This window comes from Phaethon lepturus, unplaced genomic scaffold (assembly GCF_000687285.1).
Source record: "Phaethon lepturus isolate BGI_N335 unplaced genomic scaffold, ASM68728v1 scaffold35179, whole genome shotgun sequence".
Classification (NCBI taxonomy): domain Eukaryota; kingdom Metazoa; phylum Chordata; class Aves; order Phaethontiformes; family Phaethontidae; genus Phaethon; species Phaethon lepturus.
In genome coordinates, this window is record NW_010566172.1 from 21,279 (window position 1) to 43,079 (window position 21,801).

The 21,801-nt window shown below is 43.0% G+C and overlaps 1 protein-coding gene across 1 annotated transcript in view; it reads left to right on the plus strand.

Annotated features, from left to right (window-relative positions):
• ABHD2 (abhydrolase domain containing 2) overlaps positions 1 to 14,371 on the plus strand; it is a 24,615-nt gene extending 10,244 nt beyond the window's left edge. The window contains 8 exon segments of the mRNA XM_010295401.1: positions 1 to 127; positions 1,702 to 1,869; positions 4,543 to 4,726; positions 8,408 to 8,500; positions 10,156 to 10,269; positions 11,529 to 11,598; positions 12,469 to 12,553; positions 13,613 to 14,371. The exon segment at positions 1 to 127 is cut by the window's left edge and continues 30 nt beyond it. Of these exon segments, the coding sequence (XP_010293703.1) occupies positions 1 to 127; positions 1,702 to 1,869; positions 4,543 to 4,726; positions 8,408 to 8,500; positions 10,156 to 10,269; positions 11,529 to 11,598; positions 12,469 to 12,553; positions 13,613 to 13,809 (1,038 nt within the window). The 3' untranslated portion in view covers positions 13,810 to 14,371.
• The last annotated feature ends 7,430 nt before the right edge of the window (positions 14,372 to 21,801 follow it).

A 21,801-nucleotide genomic window follows, 5' to 3' on the forward strand; every position in this document is an offset into this window, starting at 1 on the left:
CTTTACGGAAAAATGGGGAGAGTGAGATCTCCACATCCATACGGACTTCGCAAGTACCTCACAATGCCAGATGGAGCAACAGCCACCTTTGATCTCTTTGAGCCACAGTCTGAGCACTGTATTGGAGGTCAGTAAAACAGCTGCTGGCTGCATATAACTGCTAACCTTGATTCTGTGCTCTGTGGGAGGGATGAAGACACCACTACATGCTTTAGCAGTTAGATGTTCATTCTGGTGATGGAAGTGAGCTGCTAAGTAATACTAACCAGTGAGTGGAGGCTATGAGGACATCTTGCTGTATACCTATATCTCAGACAGCAGGAGAGACCCTACTAGACTAATTAACTGTTTGTGGCAAGAGGTGGGGAGTTAACTGAAGAAATGTTCCATAACCTGTACCTCAAGTGAGAGGCTGGCAAAGAGAATCTGGTGGTAAGTGATGTTTGGAGTGCCTTTTGCCTGCTAAGGCTATGGGATCATAGAACAGAGGTTAGCTGCATGAGGTCCTTCATAGCCTGGTGTGTATGGAAAAGAAACTAGCCTTTATCTCCCCCCTTAGAAACAGATTCTTGGTAGTCTTTACTAACAGTAGGTGTTTGAAGATCTGCATGAAAACAAACTCCATGTGCACAGGATATGAAGGAGTCCAGATATGAAGAGAACTCCATGAAAAAGTAGAAAGTCACGGCAATCCCTTACAACACTATGTGTATATATTCAGAGTGAATGTCAGCTTTCAAACTCGCTGCTGCTACTACTACTAACAGCAACACTTAAAACTGAATCAATTGTGGATTGACTTCAGAAGTACAACTTACTCCACAGTAGCTGGTTTCATTGTAAGTCTGTGACTTCCATTTGGCCTTCAGAAAAAGCAGAGTTCTTTTCTTCACTGTCAGTGTTGAGATCCTTGTGATATAATGCTGCACTAGAACAGTTACTGTTATCTTTATCACTGAAGAGGATCTGAGCAGTGCTTGCCTAATGAGGCAAAAATTCAGTGGTTAGAGCTGCTAAGCATTGGAGCTTTGCACATAAAGAGTCTGATAGCTAATCTGAAGTGCATATGCTAATCCCGAATGTAATTTACTGTGCTTACTTGTATTACAACAATTATTTTCTTAGTTGATGAAATTATATCTTGTTAAAGTAGTGAACAGTGTCAGCAGATCAAATATCATTAAATTAGCCACAAAGCAGATGATAGCTAATGCCAGCCAATTGAATGTCTGTGCTTAGCAAAGCTTTATTGGGATATCTGTTACACCTAATTCTGGAACAGAAGTGAGGGGGAAATGGTGTAACCAGTCTATTTGGTGCATGAATGGGCAGTGGGCTCCAGAGCTTCCACACACTTAGCAGTCACAACAGGCTGTCAGAAGGCAGAACATGTGTAATGTCAAAAACATCCTTCAAAGGGAAGAATTTACTCTTGGTCTCTAGGCAGTGCCTGTAGAACTGTTTGGGCAGCTTTCCCTGAAGTTAGAGAACTGTTCATCTCCTGTAACATGAATTACCTTTTCACATCTGTAGCACTAGAGCTGCTAGTCTCCTGTCCCATACTGGATTTTTGGCAGACTAGTAGGATTTTTAGCTTGCTTCTGGTAGATGGTTTCCCATGGTTCTGAAATGGAAGCCTTATGAATCTCTTAATTTGCATGAAGTGACATTTACTTAACTTCTCTCTCTTTCTGTGCACAGAGGATGTCACGATGGTAATCTGCCCTGGGATTGCTAACCACAGTGAGAAGCAGTATATCCGCACCTTTGTTGACTATGCACAAAAAAATGGGTACAGATGTGCTGTCCTGAATCACTTGGGAGCCTTACCAAATATTGAGCTCACTTCTCCACGAATGTTCACATACGGTAGGTACTTTATGGCAAGTGGGGACTTATTTTCAAGCTTGTGGAATTTCTAGGGCTTAAGGAGGCAGTTTTTTGAAAACAAAACTTCTGGAAAAAACCTCTTGTGGCTACTAAGAGCCTGCTGAAATTATTTTAGAGATGCTGAAATGCTAGTTTGGTGGAATGGGAAATAAACCCGGCTCTGAAGGATAAACGCTACTTCTGAGGCTTTGTAAAATGTATATGAGAGGAGTTTGTATTTTCTGGCTAGGCTGGTACATTTCTATGCTAGGAGGGACACATGAGGATTGGTCCCTGCAGGTAACAAATGTCAACGAACAGCAACAATTCTACAGTATGACAATAAAGCTACACAAGTGGTAGTGCTTAACTGCCATGATTTTGGGCTTTCACCTTGAGTATAAGGAAATCTTTCTTAACCTAGAAATTAAAAGGAATAAAGGATGTGGAACTGTGTTAAGGGTGACTCCAGCTATTCTGAACTGCCCTGCCAGTGAGTAACACAATCTTTGTAGAATGTGGCCTTCTTGTCTGTGACCTGATCTGCCTGTTCCTGAGTTGTCTCGAGCTCTCATGTCCCTCCTTACTGCAAACATCTATAGGTATGTCATGTCAGGAGTCAACTCTGGGTTTAGCAGACTGGTGTTTGTTTTCTTTTTTCTTTTTTAAAGATAACGAAGATACTTACTGCTAAGAGTTTGGATTAACAGTTTGAATGTTTATCTTGAACAGTTGAATTGCCAAAATAGAAATACTGTGCTTTGAGATTCTAGTTCTGGCAGGCAAATAGGCCATAAAGCTTTGTTGCTTGTTTTAGAGTTATTAAATGTACTCCTTGGTGGAAAATGTTTCAGGAGTACAAAGTACCTCAATTTGTATTGAAGTCCTAGACTGTTAATGGCTTCAAGCCTACCATGTCTTGGGGACTAAGCTTGGCCTCCTTTAAAGCATATGCTTTTTTGATAAGTCAAGAGCTTTCTTCTGTGGAGCTTTGCTTTAGACCTTAGAGAGTTACTGTGTAGTGCATATCTTGAGACATACCTTTCAGAGTCTTTTATAGCCTTGGAAAGGACAAGGAATGCCTAACACTTCCTTTGAGTAAGACAGTAAATCACTTGGCAGACTTGCTTGTTAAGTGGAGTGCCAGCAAGACCATGAACAGTCTTTACTCTGCCTCCAACCCAAATATCCTAGTGTCCTTCCAGCTTTTGCTGGATTCCTGGCATATTTGTTGAGGAGCAAGTAGCCTAAATTTGGGATTGGCTGAATCCTCCAGCCTTTACATCAAGCTTGACCTGTTGCTATTCTAGTTTCACGTTTCTGAAATAGTTGCCAGCTGCCCTCAAATCATGAAGGTCAAACACTAAAGTATTTTGACTGCTGGCTTCTTTCAGAGGAAACTAGAGCAATGCAGCACTTGACATCCTGTGGAAAAATGCTCATTAAGAATGTTCACAAGGAAGTGCCCAAGCCCTGCTGAAATGGTCAGCCAGAAGCCTGCTGTTTCATTGAAGTAAACACAAACCCTGGTGCTTGGAGTCTACTCTAGACTAGGCTAGCCAAAACCTGAGTCTGATGCCTAGCAAGGGTGCTATAGTTGGGATGGGGACACAGTGGAGCTGTGTTACGTTGGCACAGGGTGGAATCCCAACTCTGAGGACTTGCCTGAGTTCCAGGCTATAGAGTTGAGATTCTGACTCTAGACAGGAATAAACAGCTGGAATTTTATCTGTTGCTCATGTGGCACTTCCTGTGTGGTTTGCAGTCTTAAATCCAATGGGAAGGTTAACAAAGTGCATAGACAGTTGGTATCAGTGTATTAAGGCCATCAGTTTTGCAGCTGTTTCTCTTCATGTTTGCTTTTCCCAAACTCAAAGGCAGGAGAAATAGCTGTAGGTACTCGGATGCTGCATGTGTGGAGGCCTTCAAATTTGTCAAACAATCTGAGGACCAAAGTACTGTCAGAAGCTGGATCAGAAGCTTGGTCCCTGTAGCCTGTGGGATGCAAGTGGGTGTTAGCTGAGAGCAGAGCAGATCTGTACAGAGGCATTTACCTGCTCTCTTGAAGAGGGGATACCCATACATATTTTAAGAAGCTTCAGTATCTCTACCTCGTCAGTGGTTAAAAATGGCTAGCTGCCTCTGCTTAAACCCTTCCCTCCCATTCCAGAGAGCACCAGCTTAGTCAGGCCCTGCAACAGTCACTGAAAGCTCTGTTCTGCATTTCCATCCCCTCACTGCATCAGCATGGATTTAAGAATCTATGGCAGCCTTGCTAAAAGCAAAGGAGCAAGCTGCTTTCCTGACACCCCACTTAAGGTTCGGAAGTGGCAAACTGCCTCAGGAAGGGAATGACGTGCGCTGTTCTTACATACTAATGTTAAGGCTTGGATGTTGCTTGGGAAAGAAGAGTTTGGATTGTCAGATTAGCTGTTGCTGTGACTTTAAGCAAGTTAATTTCATCTTACTTTGGCACTTTGTCAGAGCTAGGCATAAGCTAAGGTCCACAGGAATCTTAAAACATACATGAACATGTGTGAATCAGAGCTCCTAAAACCTTATGGTTATTGAAAAGTCGGGGTAAGAAGCTGAACTTAAAGCACACAACTGAAGCTTGAAGTGGGAATTCTAGGTATGTTATAATATGATTCTTGACTTTGTCCTTATTTTTAGGTTGCACCTGGGAATTTGGTGCCATGGTTAACTACATCAAGAAGACTTACCCTCAGACCCAGCTGGTTGTTGTGGGCTTCAGCCTGGGCGGAAACATTGTGTGCAAATACCTGGGGGAGAGCCAGGGCAACCAGGAACGAGTCCTGTGCTGTGTCAGTGTATGCCAGGGGTACAGTGCATTGAGGTAGGTCTAGAACCTTCTCTGTGCTAGTCTTTTCTGGGGTTGTGGGAGGGGGCAGATCTTTGGCAGGGTGCATGTGGAAGGGCAAGGTGAAGAGTGTGTTGCTTCTCTTGTGTTGAACTGGTCTGACAGACTGCAGCGTATGGGATGCTGCCCTCCTGAAGGAGCAGCCAAAGATTTTTTTGATTTGGCAGCACAAATAAGCTTTCTGTCAACAATGCAAATAAGTTTTCTGTACCTGGCCAGGTACATGCTGGCAACTTCTGGGCTGTGTGTGTGAGCTGGCTTAACTGTCTCACTGCTACAGCATCCCAAGAGGAGGCATTCCCCATGCAGTCATGGTATAATTAACCAGGCAGGCTGGGCAGCATGACAAACTGCTGAGATGATGCCAGGTTTGCAAGCAGTAGTTTACACTTTCTCATCACTTTGAGAAGTATCCCTTGGTTCGTAACAGCTTTTCTGGCTTCAGTGTGCAGTTTCATCTGGCAACTCTTACCTGGGGAGACTGGAAGAGACACACACAGCTCATACACTGTCAGTCCGTGCTTCCCACCTGGTGTGTGTCGCCGAAATGGTGCCGTAGGCTGATGAAGAGGTGGAGAGGCGCTTGCAACCATGATATGCAATTTGGAAGGTGGGGAGGAGAAGGCTTAGCCCTAAAGTCTGACTAAAATGTTGACCTGTGGCTCCCCACCGGGAAGCCGAGGCTGTCGCAGTTCACAAGAGCTGTAAGGGCTCCACCTAGTGCTAACACTTGTATTTGCTGATGTCTGGGTGCAGCACTGCTGCGTGAAAGCTGGTGGCTCAACTAAGAGGCAGTAACTTTCCAGGTGTGCACAGTTAACGAAGATTAAACCAGTATAACTGATAAGCTACTGCTTTTCGGTTTTTACTGTCTGTACATATGGACAACTGCTAAGGTGTAGCTGACTTCACAGTAATTTAATTTTACTTTTGAGCCCTGAGACTCCCTGAAAGGCAAAAGGGGCTGTTGAGACTAGGGTATTTGGGTCAAGATCCTTTGGGCAGATAAAAATGGTGAAACTATGGCAGCCCTGTAAGGGGTTTGCTATGGAGTTTGGCCTCCCAGCCTGGTCATGGTAGCTGGAACTCTTGATGCTGCTGGTGCTCTGCCTGTATAGGGACCAGATTGATACTCATCATGAAGACACCTTTTATGAGTTAAGCTCTTACAGGTAAAAGAAAGAAGCTTTTCTGGAAGCATTAAGATGTGACTAAAAGCTTGATATGCATGTTAGTAATAGTCTGGTATACCTAATCCCTTTTGAGATCAGATGTGACTACTCCTAAAAGAGTGTATAATCTATTGCTAGGTCCCCGTGAGTTCACACCCTTAAAATTTGAACAGATACTTCCAGGAACAGTTTTTCTGTTTTGTTTCAAGTAAAATGTTGTTAGTTGTCTTGGGGTTCTGGCGTGGAGCACAGCATCCTTTTGAAGCCAGCTCCTCAATTGCAGCCGTCAAACAGTGTTTGCAAGAATCACATCTGGCTGTGGTCCACTTGGTTCATCTTCTGCAATTATGCAATATTGTATTTCTGGTCTCCAAAATGATGTTGCAAGTAATGCTCTTCCCTAAGCCTATTTCTGTAGTAGCATGTCATGATGTGCTGGTAGAATAGCAGGGCAAGGGCAACCTATTTAACAATAATCCACTTGGATATCTGTGTGCAAAAATAACAGCTGCTTGTTTGAGTTTAATGCAAGTCTTCAGTGGGTTGTGTGGATTACTGAGCTCTTGACTCCACCTGCTGGGTAAACACCTGCTACCAAACCTCTGGTCACAAAACATCTCAGTGCATTACTGGCCAGTCAGCACGAAGGCTTTTCAGATCTTGTGTCTCCCTACTTAATATCTACTTCTGCTTTAAATGATAATTTAAAGAGCTAGGAGAAGGAAACATCAGTAAATGTGTACTAAGCAAAAGACAGGACAGAGAGGGCCCGTGCCCCGATTATAGAAGTGGGAGGGAAGAGGTACAAAGCACTTCCAGGCAGAGAATGGTTAAACCTTAGCCTTCCTGGGCTTGGTCTGGTAGGTTAAAATAACTGGCCTAATCACACTGGGCTACATGGAAGTGGATTACCCTGGTAGACATGACCAGTTAGTTTACAACTCTGTTTTCTTTTTATATTAGCTTGTACAGCCTTTATCCCCCAAATAACTTTAGGAAGTGAAGGAAGAAAGTGGTGGTGAGCAAGGTGAACCAAGGATCTGAAATATGAAAGCCTTTCCAGACCAGAGCATTAAGCGTGAGCTCTATAGATGGACATGATAAAATAGCAGCAATACTAGGATCTGCCAGAGGAATGAGACACTTAGTTTAATGAATTAACACAGCATCTGAGGAATGTGTTCCCCGAGGCTAAATGGGGATGCGTCTCCTTATTCTTTAATCTCTTCCTGCACAGGCTTGATTCTGCTTCTTGATCCTGTGGAATGCATCTTTACCATAGCTACAGGCTGTGGGGAGAGACTCCAGCTTTTAAACCTGTACAGTCCTCAAAATACTGGAAGCTGCCTTTTTTCAGTGGTTGCAGCTCTTCATATTAGGAGTACTACTGTACACCACAGGAACTGCAGGGAAATGTAGTAGCTTTAACTTCAAACATCTCGTAATAACTTAATAGGTTTGCTTGGAAAAATCTTTTCTGAAGGAAGAAATGTGCATCTTCCTGTCTTCCTTCATCTCCTGCCCTGGCATAAACATGGTAGGTATAGTCTAGTAGGTAGGCTAGACAAAAAGATAAGGAAGTTGTTGCTTGTGGTTTTTTAAATTCCATATTCCAGCATGGCTTACTATAAGAAAACATAGTTTGCTTTTGCTCTGGTAAGGGACTTGCAGGTGGTGGCTTGGGAGGTCATGCTAATCTGCTGTAGTTCTCATGGTATGTTAATGTTTAAATGGTTGAACTACTTCAGTAGCTGAAACTGCTCCCAGCATTCCTGTGTTGCTCAGTAAATGATAGTGTGTTTCCTCAGTAACAGCAAAGCCTGTTAAGAGTAAAACTATAACCTGCCCATGACCCTGCATAGTAAAGGAGTGCTGGTGTCTGGCAGAGCTCACAGAAGTCTGGATGACTTTAGTTCTGTTTTAACAACAGATAAGCTGTGAAGTGCTGTTCTGCTTTGAGAATAGGTAAAGACTTCAGCTCAGATGCCACTTGCAGCTGCAACTAGTATTTATTCCTACAGTGTCTGCCAATGAAGCTAAAACAATAGTGTCTCTACATGTTGGAAACATCTGCACAAATTATTTCCTCTGCAGAGCTATATGCACAATAGACAACACTTTGTTCAGCAACAGGTTTTAGTCCTTTCCTTGGTTAGTCCCATTAGGTAAATTACATTCAACTTATGCAAAGGGATACTAAAATCCTCTTGTCAGTGTTGCAGATCTTGATTGATGGCTCTTAAATGCTCCCATCAAAATTGCTAATTGTATTGTGCAAAATGAGACTGCAGATCTGTTTTCTGATACTACCAGACTTCATCAAAGTGGAAGTGATTTCCTGGAAAAGGTTAAGCTGTGGCAGGGAAGACCTGGAGATTTGTTTACATAGCCTCTAGGCTGCCATAAGATGCTACAGTGTATTAATCTGATCTTTATAGATCTCCATTAACAGCTTTGATTGTTCTGCACTGTGGTTTTTTTCTAGGGCACAGGAAACCTTCATGCAGTGGGATCAATGTAGAAGATTTTATAACTTCCTCATGGCAGACAACATGAAGAAGATCATCCTTTCTCACAGGTACTGCAATACATCACTTACACTGATAGAATTGATTGGGTCAACTGCTATTGGATTTATCTTCTCAGTCCTCTAAAATAGGATTCCTGAAAGATTATACACCAGTTCCTTGCTTGGTGGTCTTTAGATGAACCGACAGAGAAGGGGAGTCCCATATCAATCTCATTCATATAGTGTAGATCTTGTTAGAAGAAAGCAAGCTTTGTCTTTTTGCCTTTTGAGGAAACATGCTTAATGAATAAACAAGATGCACACAGGAAAGCACTGCAATTAGACTTCAAAGTGGAGTATTCTGCATCTGTTTCACTTCTAGCCAAAGAATTCCCTATTCAAGGAGCCTCTTGTTCTGCCACCTACCTGAGGTAGGACTAATCTTCAAGATCTGCTGTATGGGGCTGCTGCTTATGAAATAAGCAAATAATCAAACTGTAGTTCTGGCTTCTAGCTGTTCCTCTGGAAAGAGCATGTAGCCAGCAAAATTTTTAGTGTTGCTTTTCTTAGAGTGCAAGTGTACTTGTAGGATCCCTGTGCTGCTGTTGTGATCTGTGGCTCTCGCATATCAAGGAATGTGTGTATTAAACAGGTGATGTACTCAACGTTGTTTCCTCCATCAAAAGTTCTCTGGGTACTTCTTTTCAGAGCATTAAATGTGTAAGTATCTTGTCTGTGTATATTCAAAGTTGCCTGACTCAAGGGAAAAGGAAGGGAAATATCTAAGACCTATTAAAAAGCATGTGTCACTTGCAAACTTCTGGTTCATTGTTTACACTCCTGTGCAGTATGAAACACTTGTAGAAGGAATTAGGGCAGCTGACATGTAGGATAATCTATAGAATTCATTCCAGACTGATGAATATTTAGACAACTTGACCAAATCTAACATGTGACGTTAGGTAAGTGTCTGTTAAAATGTTAAATTCATAACACAGAAAGCCAGTGCTGGCTCAATTAAACTTTTTTCCATCATCACTTGTGCTCTAAGGCAGCTCCCCCAAATCAAACCTAGCCTCCCTCCTACTCTGCCCTGCAGCTGCTTCTGAAAGGGAATAAAAACTCCTTTCCAACTTGTGTCTTTTGTTCTATTTGTTAGGGGAGAAGTTTGTTCTGGTAAAGAAACTGATCTTCTCCTGAGGGCAATAACTAATTATGACAAGTGTCCATAGTAAATAGCTTTCTGCTAAGGTAATGCCCCAAGTAATTTCTGCTGTGTGAGCTAACCTAGTAGCTGTGCTGGAGAGACTTTAGGACCAGATGGTGAAGGAGACGCTATGCCCAGGACAGCTAGTGCTCTCACCCAAGCCACCCACAGGTTTCGTCTGGAGCCAAAGGACCCTCCCTCTAACATGCAGCCTGTGTTCCAAATACTGTTGGTGCTGTCTGTTCTAGGAAGATTCTTTTTAGAGGCCCCTCATGCAGTTTTTCAGTATAACAAGAAAGTTTTTTTCTATAAAGAGACTGCTAGGGTTTCTGTTATGCCTTGCTGCAAAGGGAAGTGGACAAATAAGCTGTGCTTGTTCCCAAGAAAGCCTCATGTGTATGTAGCCTAATTCTAGTCTTCCCTTGTCAGACTTAGTAAACTTGGCTGTCCTTGAACAGGTCAAGGCTTTGCTGCTCTTGTGTTATATGGATGTTTTTTCTTGATGTTACTCTTTCAGGCAAGTTCTCTTTGGAGATAACAACATGAAGAAGCCACAAAGCCTGTCAGATGCTGATCTGAGCAAACTCTATACAGCAACATCCCTTATGCAGATTGATGATAATGTTATGAGGTATGAAGGGCAATTCTCTGATCCTGTGTAGATCTCTGAAAGTACCTTCTCATTCAAGTGTTGCTCTTGCATGCTTCTTGCTGTGCCTGTAGGAATCTGCTAAAACACAGTGCTGACAAGCTCATTCTTCCTTGCCTTCACATTGAATAAAACTTACCAGAAACAAAAAAACTATTGACAGTCACAGCTTCTGCAGAATCATCTAGGAGGCATTTATTTATCAGTAACATCTGAACCTGCAGCCTTCAATAATGTAGGAAGAGGCCAGCTCTGTGTGCAAGCTCTAGAAAAAAAGGTGCAGAATGTAGAAAGCAGCTCAGAACTGCTCATGAATCTCCTTATCCCTGCTTGAATTTTGAAAAAAAAAAAAAAAAAAATCTTCTCCCCAAAAAACCACTACTGCCTTCTCAATAACTATTAAGGTTGGCTGAGATAATACCACCTTTTTTTAACTTGTGATACTGACACGTAAATTAAGCTCTCTGCTTTATTAAGCTGTAGCCTGTTACTGCCTGTGTCCTTGAAAACATAGCACTTTCTTCAGCAGCAGTGTTCATATGCAGGCATGTTCTGTATCAAGCGTTGACGCCTTTCTAAAATGAAACTGTAAACTGTTGCCTATACAGCTGTAATGCTTTTGGCAGACTGGGAGTATTGCTTCTTTTTTTAAAAGCCGTTCCTTGGGAAATCTCCCTACTCATCCCTGAGGCCTTTCTAGTTTGGGTCAACACCTATATTCTCTTATGTCAAAAAAAAAAAAGCACTTGAGTATAGGTTTACTGAACCCTTGGTTTGGGATGAAGTGCTAAGGGTTTGGCAAAGAACTGGAATCCCAGTGAATTCTGGGTGGCTTGTAGGAAGGCCCTTTTGTTCAGTATGTTTGAGGTTCATAAACTGTGGTGGTTTTGTATTTGAAAGGCTTTCAGGTGAAGATGAACGAGATCATAACTTTTCTTTCTTCCATATGTACAATTACTTAAGTGAAGTAGGATGCTTTAAAAGAAATGCCGTGAAGGCTGCTAGACTTCAGCTTGCATGTTTAACTTGCTCCTGCTATTACAATGTTTGAGTCAGCACAGAAAGCATAAAGGTATGTGCTGCCAAAGGTGAGTTTTGCAGACACTGGGTAGAAAAAAAAAAACATTGTCCATGAAAATTGAGGCATCATTGCTATCTCTGCATATATGTCCTCACTTGAAAGTAAAAGTCCCATGGGTGCTGGAAACAGATGATTGCAATGACAGTGTTCTCTGTTTCAGGAAGTTCCATGGCTACAGTTCCCTAAAGGAATACTATGAAGAAGAAAGCTGCCTGCAGTACTTGCACAGGGTAAGCTCTTGCAATAGAGGCTGCTCTTGTACTTTCATTTTCCTACTGGAGAGAAAATGCACTGTGGTTTCTGTTGTTGATACCTAGACACAGCTGTCTTAGCTGGGATTTTCAGAAACAATCAGACACAGTATATTGGAGTGGGATTTCAGTTCTTGCTGCTTGTAATAGTGGGGCTAAATGCTCTGGGCTTTTAAGAGCTCATAACTCTGGGTAGTGGCACTCAAGTGTTCTTGATAAAGCCGTGCATTCAGCTGAACCACTCTAAGTGTATGAGTACAAGGTGGGAAATGGGTGGTGGCACAGAGCGTGCAGTTTCAAGGAAGAAGGACTTACTAGATACTGTTGAAGAGACTCGGGACACCATCTGGCAGGCAGATGCTTAGCAGACCAAAGTTTTGCAGAAGTGGAACTGGAAGATTAATTTCTCCTTGATCTACTGAGCCAGGGGATGGCAATGTTCCAAGGGAGTTTCCTGGACTTTAACCAAGGGGTCCATATCAGGCAGCTGGTGCCAGCTCTGTTGTGCAAAGCAATACAGAGCAGAAGAGGGTGTAGCTATTCGAATTCTGAGAATGCAGAAGATCTGTGACTCAATCTGTATTTGCTCTAGTGCACCCCTGCCCCTTTCATACAATTGAGTTGAGGGGGGGGCGGAAATCAAGTGCTGCCAAGTACTCCATTGGTGAAAAGCCACCATCTTAAATTTTGACTCTTTCTGCTTTTCTGATGCTTCTCCAGGCACAGGGCAATTCTGAAATAAGATGTCTTAACTGAGTTAGGCTGAGATGCTTTTACAGTTGCTAGACTGAAATTTAAATACCAAACCCTTATCTGTTTTTTCCTTTTCTGCCATGTTTCTTGATGCAGATCTATGTTCCTCTTCTGTTGGTTAATGCTGCTGACGACCCTCTTGTGCATGAGAGTCTTCTATCAATTCCAAGAGCTCTTTCAGGTATGTTGAAGCAGTCTGTTCCAGCTGTGCATATTTGTGTACCTGCAGCTTCCTTATCACATCATGATCCATGATTTCAAAGCAGTTTGACTTGCCTCCTTATATCTGTAATCCTGTGAGAGGTGTACTAAGCCTCTTTAAATAACCAGTCACTAGAACTAACAAGGCTAACCTTGAGCAGGAAGAACTTGAGTCCTTTCAGGCTCCTTCTGCTGTGTTGGCTTGTTGATAGCCAGGAAGTTACATTTGGGTTACATTCTTGAGTCAAAAAATGCTTCCTCATGTCTTCATTCCTCACTGGGATTTAGTAGAAAGGTGGGTTATTATAGTGATAGTCTTGATTTGAGTACAGATGAACAGCCCCCTTTGATGAAGAGGGCGGGCATGTGCATGGCTGTGGTGTTTGGTACTGAACTAGGATCTCTCCCTTAAAAGGAGTCCTGTGAGCTGTCTTATCTTCAGCCAAGGGAAAAAAGGCAAGTTACCTTTAGAAGCTCAGAAGAGGGAGCTATCTGCTCCTTTGTCACACAAATAGTGGGTACACAGGGAGGGAAGCAGGTTTCACTCTTTTCCTGGTTGAAAGCTGTGAACAGAGAACTTATCCACAGCTGCTTCCAGACAGAAGCACACACAGGGGATTTTTCTCACTGTACATGGAACAAAGTGGCTGATGTACTGTCAGAGCTTTGGTGCAGCTCAATGTGATGCTAACAGTCCTAGTTCCAGCATACATGAGTTAAAGATGTTAATTTGTTTAAGAATGTTCATTCTTACAGCAATACAGGTATTGCTGTAAGGGTCCAGCCAGCAGCATTTCTTGGGCAATCTTGTACTGGCTGGGATGGGTTCCTGCAGACTGTCCTGTTCTGTGAAGCAGTAAGGTTATGTGCTTTGGACTTCAAAGTAGCTGTGGCCTTTGTCAGTGCATTTCTGCTTCCTACACATGATTACTCCTTTAGGTACCGTGCCAAGGATAGAATTGATTATCACAACTTAAGATGGCTTCATTCTCAGCTCCAAGATATTAACCTTCTGGAACTTTGTGCCTTTTTTTTACAGAGAAACGGGAAAATGTCATGCATGTGCTGCCCCTTCATGGAGGCCACCTGGGATTTTTTGAGGGATCTGTACTATTCCCAGAACCTCTGACCTGGATGGATAAGCTTGTGGTACAGTATGCCAATGCCATCTGCCAGTGGGAGAAGACAAAATCTCACTGCTCAGACACAGAGCAGGCTGTATCTGGTCAGGAGTAATTGACCCAAAGACTCTGGATCACTTCAGTGTATCTTCCCCCTTTGGGAACATCTTGTTCCCTCACCTGCTGCTTCAGGTTTCCATTCTCCTTGATATCCTATGGCTGGGGTTTGATCACGATGTTTTCTTCCAAAGTGGAGTTAAAGCAGAGGTTAATACTTGGCGAGAACGTCTTTGCATATATAGTCACTTGGGTTTGTAATTTACTGCTCTGCTTGAAGAATTTGGTTGCTGACTGTGACTTGTTACAGGGTTATTCAGCTAAAGACTGCTTGCTTTAATATAGCAGAAGTTTCAAATATCAAATTCTCTCACCTGCTGGTCAAAAACTTAATCTGCAGCATTTGTTTAGGTGTAGGTGACAGTAACTATGACACTGTTCTCCTTTGTCCCGGTGCTGGAAAAACCCTGTACCAAGTAACAAGCCAGTGAGCAGTTCAGTCTGTAAGCCACTGAAGTGTGGCTTGGACAAACAGATGCTTGACTGCAAGTGGAGTGCCAGCCCTGCACCATCTCAAGGGAATCCTTTTAGTTCCTAGAAATGCACTTACACAAATGAATCAGTTTAAAAATACTTAACTTTTCAGCTGTTTGTGGATTGGGGTGTCTTTATGCTGGGACTCAAAGTAGAGAAAAGCTGCAGGCTGGTAATACCAGTTAATGTTTCTATGTAAACATGTTCTCTTGCACCGAGACCAGATCAGTCACCTTGTTGTCTTTGTCTCTTTTTAAATGTAGTCATCTTAGTACTGGATTTTTTTGTTTGACCCAGGGCTTTTTAAAGCTGGCTCTGGCTTCCAAATGGAAACCAGTGATTAAGAATCTGCAGGATCTTTCTGAGCTCAATCTATTTGTAAGAATATTTCAGAGAATTATGTACTGTTAGGGATTAATTTGTTGGGGGGTGAAGGTATCTATTTAGATTTACTCCCCTCATGTCCAAGTAAATCATAACAAAATTCTTCCCCTTAGCTTTCAAAGCATCAGATGGTTTTCAGACACATGATCTGCCTTACTGTTGATGGGGAACTGGATGTCTCCAGTCCTGTGCAATTAAAGTGATATCTTTGCATGGCTAACTACTTTCATATCTGTGTAAATGCTGTAGGATTAGTGGCTCCAGTAAGACACTGGGCTCTTCACTTGAATTCCTTTTCTACACCCAGACATCCTCTTCTAGTTTTAATGTGCGAAGTATGAAAGCTGTTTGCAGGAAAGGATGCCTACTCACTTGTGCTTTTCCCTCAAGTGGCTGTTATGGTCTGTGCCAAGATGGTTATTAAAGACTCCATTCTATCCCCTGGAAGGAAAGTTGTCCCATGACAATCTGGAGACTGAAACTTTGTGGTCAAAATCTTTTTCTCTTTTTTCCTCTATTTGTTTGTTCTGTCAATATTGTAGTCTCATTAATCCATCCTTAGGACTTTTTTATCACAGTGTCAGTGGATTTCTTCTCCTGTCACACTTCCCACATCAGTTAGCACTTTATTGCTTCAGCCTTGGTCTGTGTTCCAGGCACTTTAGTTTATAGCTTAAGGGTGAAACAAGCTGCAAGACTTCAGTCTGGTAATATAGGGGAACAAGCCTTCTGGACAGCCCTGTCCCTGAACTTCAGTAGGTTGGTTAGGTGAGTTTTTGTTTTAATAAAGCAATAATTAACTATTGTAGCAAAGGTGCATTATATCAGGAAATTCCTTTCATTTGCCTTAGGCCAGACACGTTGGCCTGTTACAATGAACTGTGGGTATCTGCACATTCTCCTTGTTAGTAAATCCAGATTTCCCTTTTTCATCAAAGGAAAGATGTGACTAGGTAAAACTTGGTCATGCTTGTGGCTGTTCCTTAAGAACTATTTTAGGGCATCAGTTAGCAAGGATATTCTTAGTTGGTGGATATGTTGTCTCTGTGTTGTTACCCTCTTATTCATACTGCATCTGTGTATATCGCTAAAATATGTTGTAAAAGTTATTTCAAATTTTTGCTTTAGCTGTTCATGTAATATTCATTGGATATGACTTAAATATCTTCTTGCTTCAAAGAAGTGGAGTGTGTACACATCAAATAGATACAGTATGAATTTAGGTGTGTAGGGGGATACGTTTTTTATCTCCAGTGGGTTACAACTTCAGAAGTTTTTTGACTTTCATAGTATACTACAGCTGTAGCTTACACAGGTCATGGCTGTCTGCCCTGAGGAAACAAGACTGCCTGTGCTTCGTGTGTCCTTCCTCAATCCAGCTTTACTGTGCTGAGATGAATATCAACTTCAGACAGCTCTAGAGGAACAGAAGTTGTTCTTGGTGCTGATGCTGCTGTTGAAGTCAAGAGCTCATCATATGACCAGACATGTGGATACCTATGAAAGAAAGGTCAGTGTGCATCTTACCTTCTTTGAGAGCAAAATATCTGCTTTCAACTTGAGAGCCTTATCAAAAGCCAGGAGCTCTCTGCCCCGCTCCCCAAGCAGCTGAAGCTCTGCCTTCCTTCCCAGGACCCCAGACTAGCAGAACAGTTCAGCTGACTGTCCCAGAATGTGAAAGTCAGGAGAGTGAGAACTGGCTTGGTACTGTCTGGGAAGGTTAATGCTGAGGCGAAGCAAGTGTTTTGCCTCTGCTTTTTGGCCAAGTCATGCCAGTTCCTCTGAAAGCAGAGCTTTGTCCTGGGAAGCTTTTTCTTGGGGGGCGGGAGGGATCTTCCTCCTTCTTTTTTGTAAAGGTCATGGTTCATGAACCAGGCTTTTCTGTTTCTAATGTATGAGGGAGCTATCTTCTTATCAAATGTACCTTCATTTCAAGCTGATTTCACTATAGGAGATGGCCAGTTAATCAATGACCTGTATTTAAGCAAGTCTTCTAAGATGAGGTGAGCAACTGTGCAATTTTCAAAGCAACAGGAACTGTAGCTTTGTCTAATCAAATAGATGTTTTGCTTTAAAGTTGGAGGGTCTTTTTGAGGAATACTCCTTCCTGCCCTGCAACCCAAGCCTTCATACTTCAGAAGTGCCAATGCTGTGGGCTTTCTGAAACTCTCGACTCCCAAAATAATACAGGTCTCTGTCTTTGACCTGTTTTTGTACTTGCATCTACAGCTGTTCAAATCAATTCTGACTTGACCAACTAATTCTAGCGTGTTTGGGGAAGAAGAGCTTTTGTCATGGCTTGTTTGTGCAAGGCTTCTGGAGCTTGAGGTTCAGCTTACTAAGCTTTGTCAGTGGAAGCAGTGGGAAAAACCCCTGTTCTCTCAATGTCATCCAATTTGATGCTGCTTTCAGAGCAAGACTTGTGATGTCAGACTTGCTGCAGTAACTTAAGAGATCTTAGGGAAGTGGGAGAGGAGAAAGTTAAGCTGCAGTGTGTGTTCTCTAAAGCCCTTCAAAGAAAAGAATTGTGTGTTAAGTCGTGCTGCTGACAGTGACTGGCAACTGATACCTAGTGCCAGTACGCCAAGATGCATGGAACTTTGTCCAATCCTAATCTGAAATACTCTTCTCTCCCAAAATAAGGCAATACTAGTCTTGTGGGTAGGTGGTCTTCATTTGCCCAGTGAACTCAATCTTAAATGCAATCTGAATTTTTAAGTTTTAGGGGTGAAGACATCTTCTTCATCTCTTGTCAAGGCATGAGGTGGTTGAGGTGTGCCCTTGTAGATCATTACAGTATAGTCTGATAATGCAGTTCAAGATTACAGCATGATGAATCTATCATGTGCTCTGTTTAGTTTCAAACTGGGATTTAGAAAAAGCATTAGCAGAGCTCTTCCCCTCATGTGGTACACACATCTTTCCCATCACTGGATGTAAGTAGCACTTGAACATAAACCCTAGGGACTCTCTCAGTCAGATAGCAAGTTGCAGAACTACTACTGTTTGATGGTTAGGGTTGTCCAACCATCACCTTTGTCAATGTCTAGAAAGATCTGAAGCTTGTAGGTGGGCAGCTGGGACTTGCTCATGCTGAACACAAGGAACTTGCAGCTTCCACCACATCAGATCTGCCAGCATCTTTAATGGTCCCTTGGTTAGCTTCTAAATTGAAGGTGTTTTCAGATGCGTCTGACAGTGTTGTAGTTGCACTGTAGAGACATACACTTGAACTTCCCTGCAGTCTTTTCCTGAGTATTTTTCTGCAGTCATGTTTATGAAGATACAGGTTACAATGACAGGGCATTAAGCAAAGATGTTGGGAACTACTATCTCCAGTACTGAATTTAGCCAAGCTGTGTCATATATCCTGGGTCTGTCACAAGTTCCTAGACCACAGCCCTTTGACACATGGTGCCTTGCCCTTTTTCTCCTCCTCCCTTGACATCAGCATATCTAGATACTTCAGTAACAGCTCTGTCAGTTTTTGGGGCTTTGCTTTTTAGTAAATGAATTTTAAACACTAGATAGTGAGACTCTGGCAATGTACACTGTACAAGTGTGTGCTAACTTAAAGGACCTTTGTGGGCAGCCTACAGCTAGCTACAGTCTATTTCAAGGCTTAAAATAACAATGTATATATGCAGTGGGTCATTTTCAGCCCTCTGCTCCTCTAGCAGTAGGGATTGAGTCACAGAAGGAGGGTTTGCTTTGCTTAACATGTGACTTACCTTACAATCACAAAGTTCTTGTGTCTATTAACTCTCCAGCAGTGTAGCTGGAGGTAGATTGCCTAAGTGACTACAAAAGAAAAAGCAGAGAATAGCAACTTCAGGATTTAATTGCCAAACAGTTTAGTCACCTGGATTGCTTCTAAGTTTTTCTGGAAATATTATGGCTGTCTGAAGCTTAGTGGAATTTTTCACAGTCTTTTTCCAAGAGACTAGAAAACTCCCTAACCTTGTTCTGCATGTGTAAGTAATTTGTTGTGAAGAGCATCTTGTTTCTGGCTTGAGTCATGCTCCATGTGTCCTTACTCCTTAGGTGGGCCTGCTGGTTGGGTAGGTCCTGGAGCCATAGTGACTCAAAGTAGTGTCACCTTCATGGCTTCTAGGTGAAAAGCAAACAGTCCTTATCAGCCTGAGGACTTTCTGAGTTTTCTCCAAGCTCAGAATGCCTCAGAGCAACACCAGCCCAAGCAAGGGGTGCCTTGTAACTGTACCCCTTTTGTCACTGGGAGTGTCTGTTATGCTGGCCTGGACTTTCTCAGCTGTTGGGGAAGCTTAGGCATGAGTGCCATCAATGAGTCAAAGTAGTTGCCAGCTTTCCATGCTGTGGCAGAAGGGTTATTCTGAACATCTGTATTGGTTTTGCTGGTGAATCAATGGACACAAACACTGCAATCCAGGGCAGCATTTATCAGGTTGGCTCTGCTGGTATTGAACAGCCTTTTTCAAGTCTGGTAACAGTCTCCAAAAGCTCCAATCCTGCATCACTGGTGGATAAAGGCTTTTCTTTCCTTCTTGCCCAATGGCCTTGCCTAACCCAGGTAGTTTCAATGCCAGTAAGGAGCCTGACCCCACAAGGTGGCTCTACAGAAAGCCTTTTTGCTTCTGCCTGGATGACAAGCTCACATTGTCTATCTCTGGTCATGCAAGAGCTTTGATTAGATACAGAACTTTCTTCTAGGATGTCCACTATAGCTCTACTGGCATGTCAAGCCTTCTCATGGCTCCTGCCAACTGGGAAGTCTTTAAAAAAAAAGGCCAAACAGAACCCACTTGTATTTGATATAACCAAACCCTACTGCTTTGCCCAAGTCAGCAGCTTTCCAAAGGTGCGTGTTTTTATCTTGTGTTACTTGACAGCTTGACCATAATTCAGAGCAACAGAACACTAGACATTCTTCCTGAGAAAGTATAACCTCTTTCTCTGAAAATACCACGTGGAAGAGGTGTGTGGAGAGCTCAGGAAGAACAGACCTGTGTCCTTGTTTTGCCCATGCAGCTGTGTTAGAACAGGCTGAGTGACTTCTAATGTTCTTGGTGAGCAGTTTACTATGAAAATATTTTTGAATTGGCAAGGTTATACTCTGGAACCAACTCTAAATGCTGCCCTGAAAAAGCTTGTATACTGAGACACCCTCTCTGCTGCTGTGTTCTGAGTCAGATTCTCTGGAGCTGACAGCTGCAGGGGAGATGTGCAACTAGCAATGCAATTTTTCTATATCTGCTGATGTTTACCTTTAAAATTATATATATAAATATATATAAAACAGTGTCCTTGATTTTTTCTTTGAATTTTGTTCTTTTGTGGTGTAAAATGGAGATCATTGCAAAAAAAATTGTAATTTTGTTATCTTTGATTCAGTGGGATTTCTTTATTTAAAAATAAAGAACTTATTGAAGTCAGTGCTACATGTAGTGACTGTGTGCAATGTTATTGGGTGGTGAAGTCCAGCTGTGACTCGACAAGCAAAGCAGCCATGCTTTCTTACTCACTTCCTCTGCAGTGAGGAGAGGATTGTCCGATGTGGGAATACATCGGGTCACCAAGGTAATATTGATTAAAATGCAACTGGGTATCTTACCATCTCCCCTCAGTTATGGGATTTGGATTAGCTGAAAGAGGAACAAGGGTGTTCCTTTAGCCCCAGCCCTTACATGTGAATTGGCATTAGATGTTAGGCAGCGCTAGTGAACAGAAACTAAACCAAGACAGCCTTGGGGAAAGGCTGTCTTTGTACCCCTGTGGTATATTACCAGTGTGGGAGCTGGCTTGCTGCTCCCTCACTTCCAGGCAGGACCACCTTTGTCAGTAATTCCTATCTCTGAACTCTGGTGTTGCCTCTACTTTTTGACCCCCTAGTTGACTATTCTAGTGGTAAATGTGAGGGCTCTAATTGTTCTAGGAAATGTGAATGACCTCAAGCTTGCAATCCTCTTCTGGCGTGGGGAGGACAAGAGGGGTGGCAGTGTTGGGAGTGTCTTTTCCACCTTCCACTCCTTTCAGCGGTTGGTGCTCCTGTGCCCACCTCTCAAGGACCTGGATCTGCTGCCCACTGAAAGCTGAAGCGAGGGTCAAGTAGATAAATGCAAAGACTGCACAGAGGCTGTATGTAACGATAATGGATGGTGTGCCAGCCCCTGCCACCACTGTCATCTCTAGCTGGAGCCTTCCTCTGCCTCTGTGTTCCAGAGCAGAACAAGGACAGAGCTGCTACAGAAAGCCTCCAGGGAGAAGTCAGTCTTAATTCCTGCTATATATAGAAGCATCTAACAATCGCCCTGGTGCTCATGTCTGCTGGGGCTGGGCTTGGTGGCTAAGCATGGGGTGTCTATCAGGCTCTTGAGCTAAGGAGCATGTGGCTGGCTTGGCAGTTGACAGAGGCTGGTGGCTCAGCCTTCCCTAAGGCTCAGCTTGGGGAGCAGGCTGGGGGTTGGGCTTTATCTTCTTCCCTCTGTTCTCCCTTGCAGCGTGTGGCACAAGCCCTAGTGATGCTCGAGCCTTTCTTAGTTGCTTTTTGTCTTGTGGCCAAGAGAGGTCTTCGATGCCTCTCTGGTGGAGAATGGAGACGGCATCAGCTTAAAAACTGAATGCCTGTCCTGAAAATGCTGAAAAGCTATTTTTGCTGGTGGACAAGAACAGATTGTGACAGTCCTGTATCAGCTCCCAGGATCACTAGGTTGCTGGCTAGAGGACTCCTCCAGAGCCAGACCTATAGCTGTGCTGGGACTAAAGGCTGAAGCAGGGACCAGGGTTTAGCTGTGGCCCTTCCCGCTGCATGTGGAAGGACTGTCCTCCAGAATGACAGCTTTCCTGCAGTGGGCAATAAAGCTTTTGGCTTGTATGTGTCTGCAGAAACCATCATCCGTTATTTTTCCCTACTTGAGTGAGTGGAGTTCCTAATCTTTCAGTGGCTGGCAGAAAAAAACCAAACAGAACAGCATCTCTGTCAGGGATGGTTTGACATCTAATAAGTTAACTGCTTGTTTGAGCCTACAGCATAGAAGAGCCTTGCCAAGAAGCAGTACTTGACTGATACTAAGAGCTCACTGGTGTGTGGTTTTTTTTACCTACAGACCAAGTGAGACAGATCTGGAGGGTGACTGGGACTGGTGAGCCCTTGGGG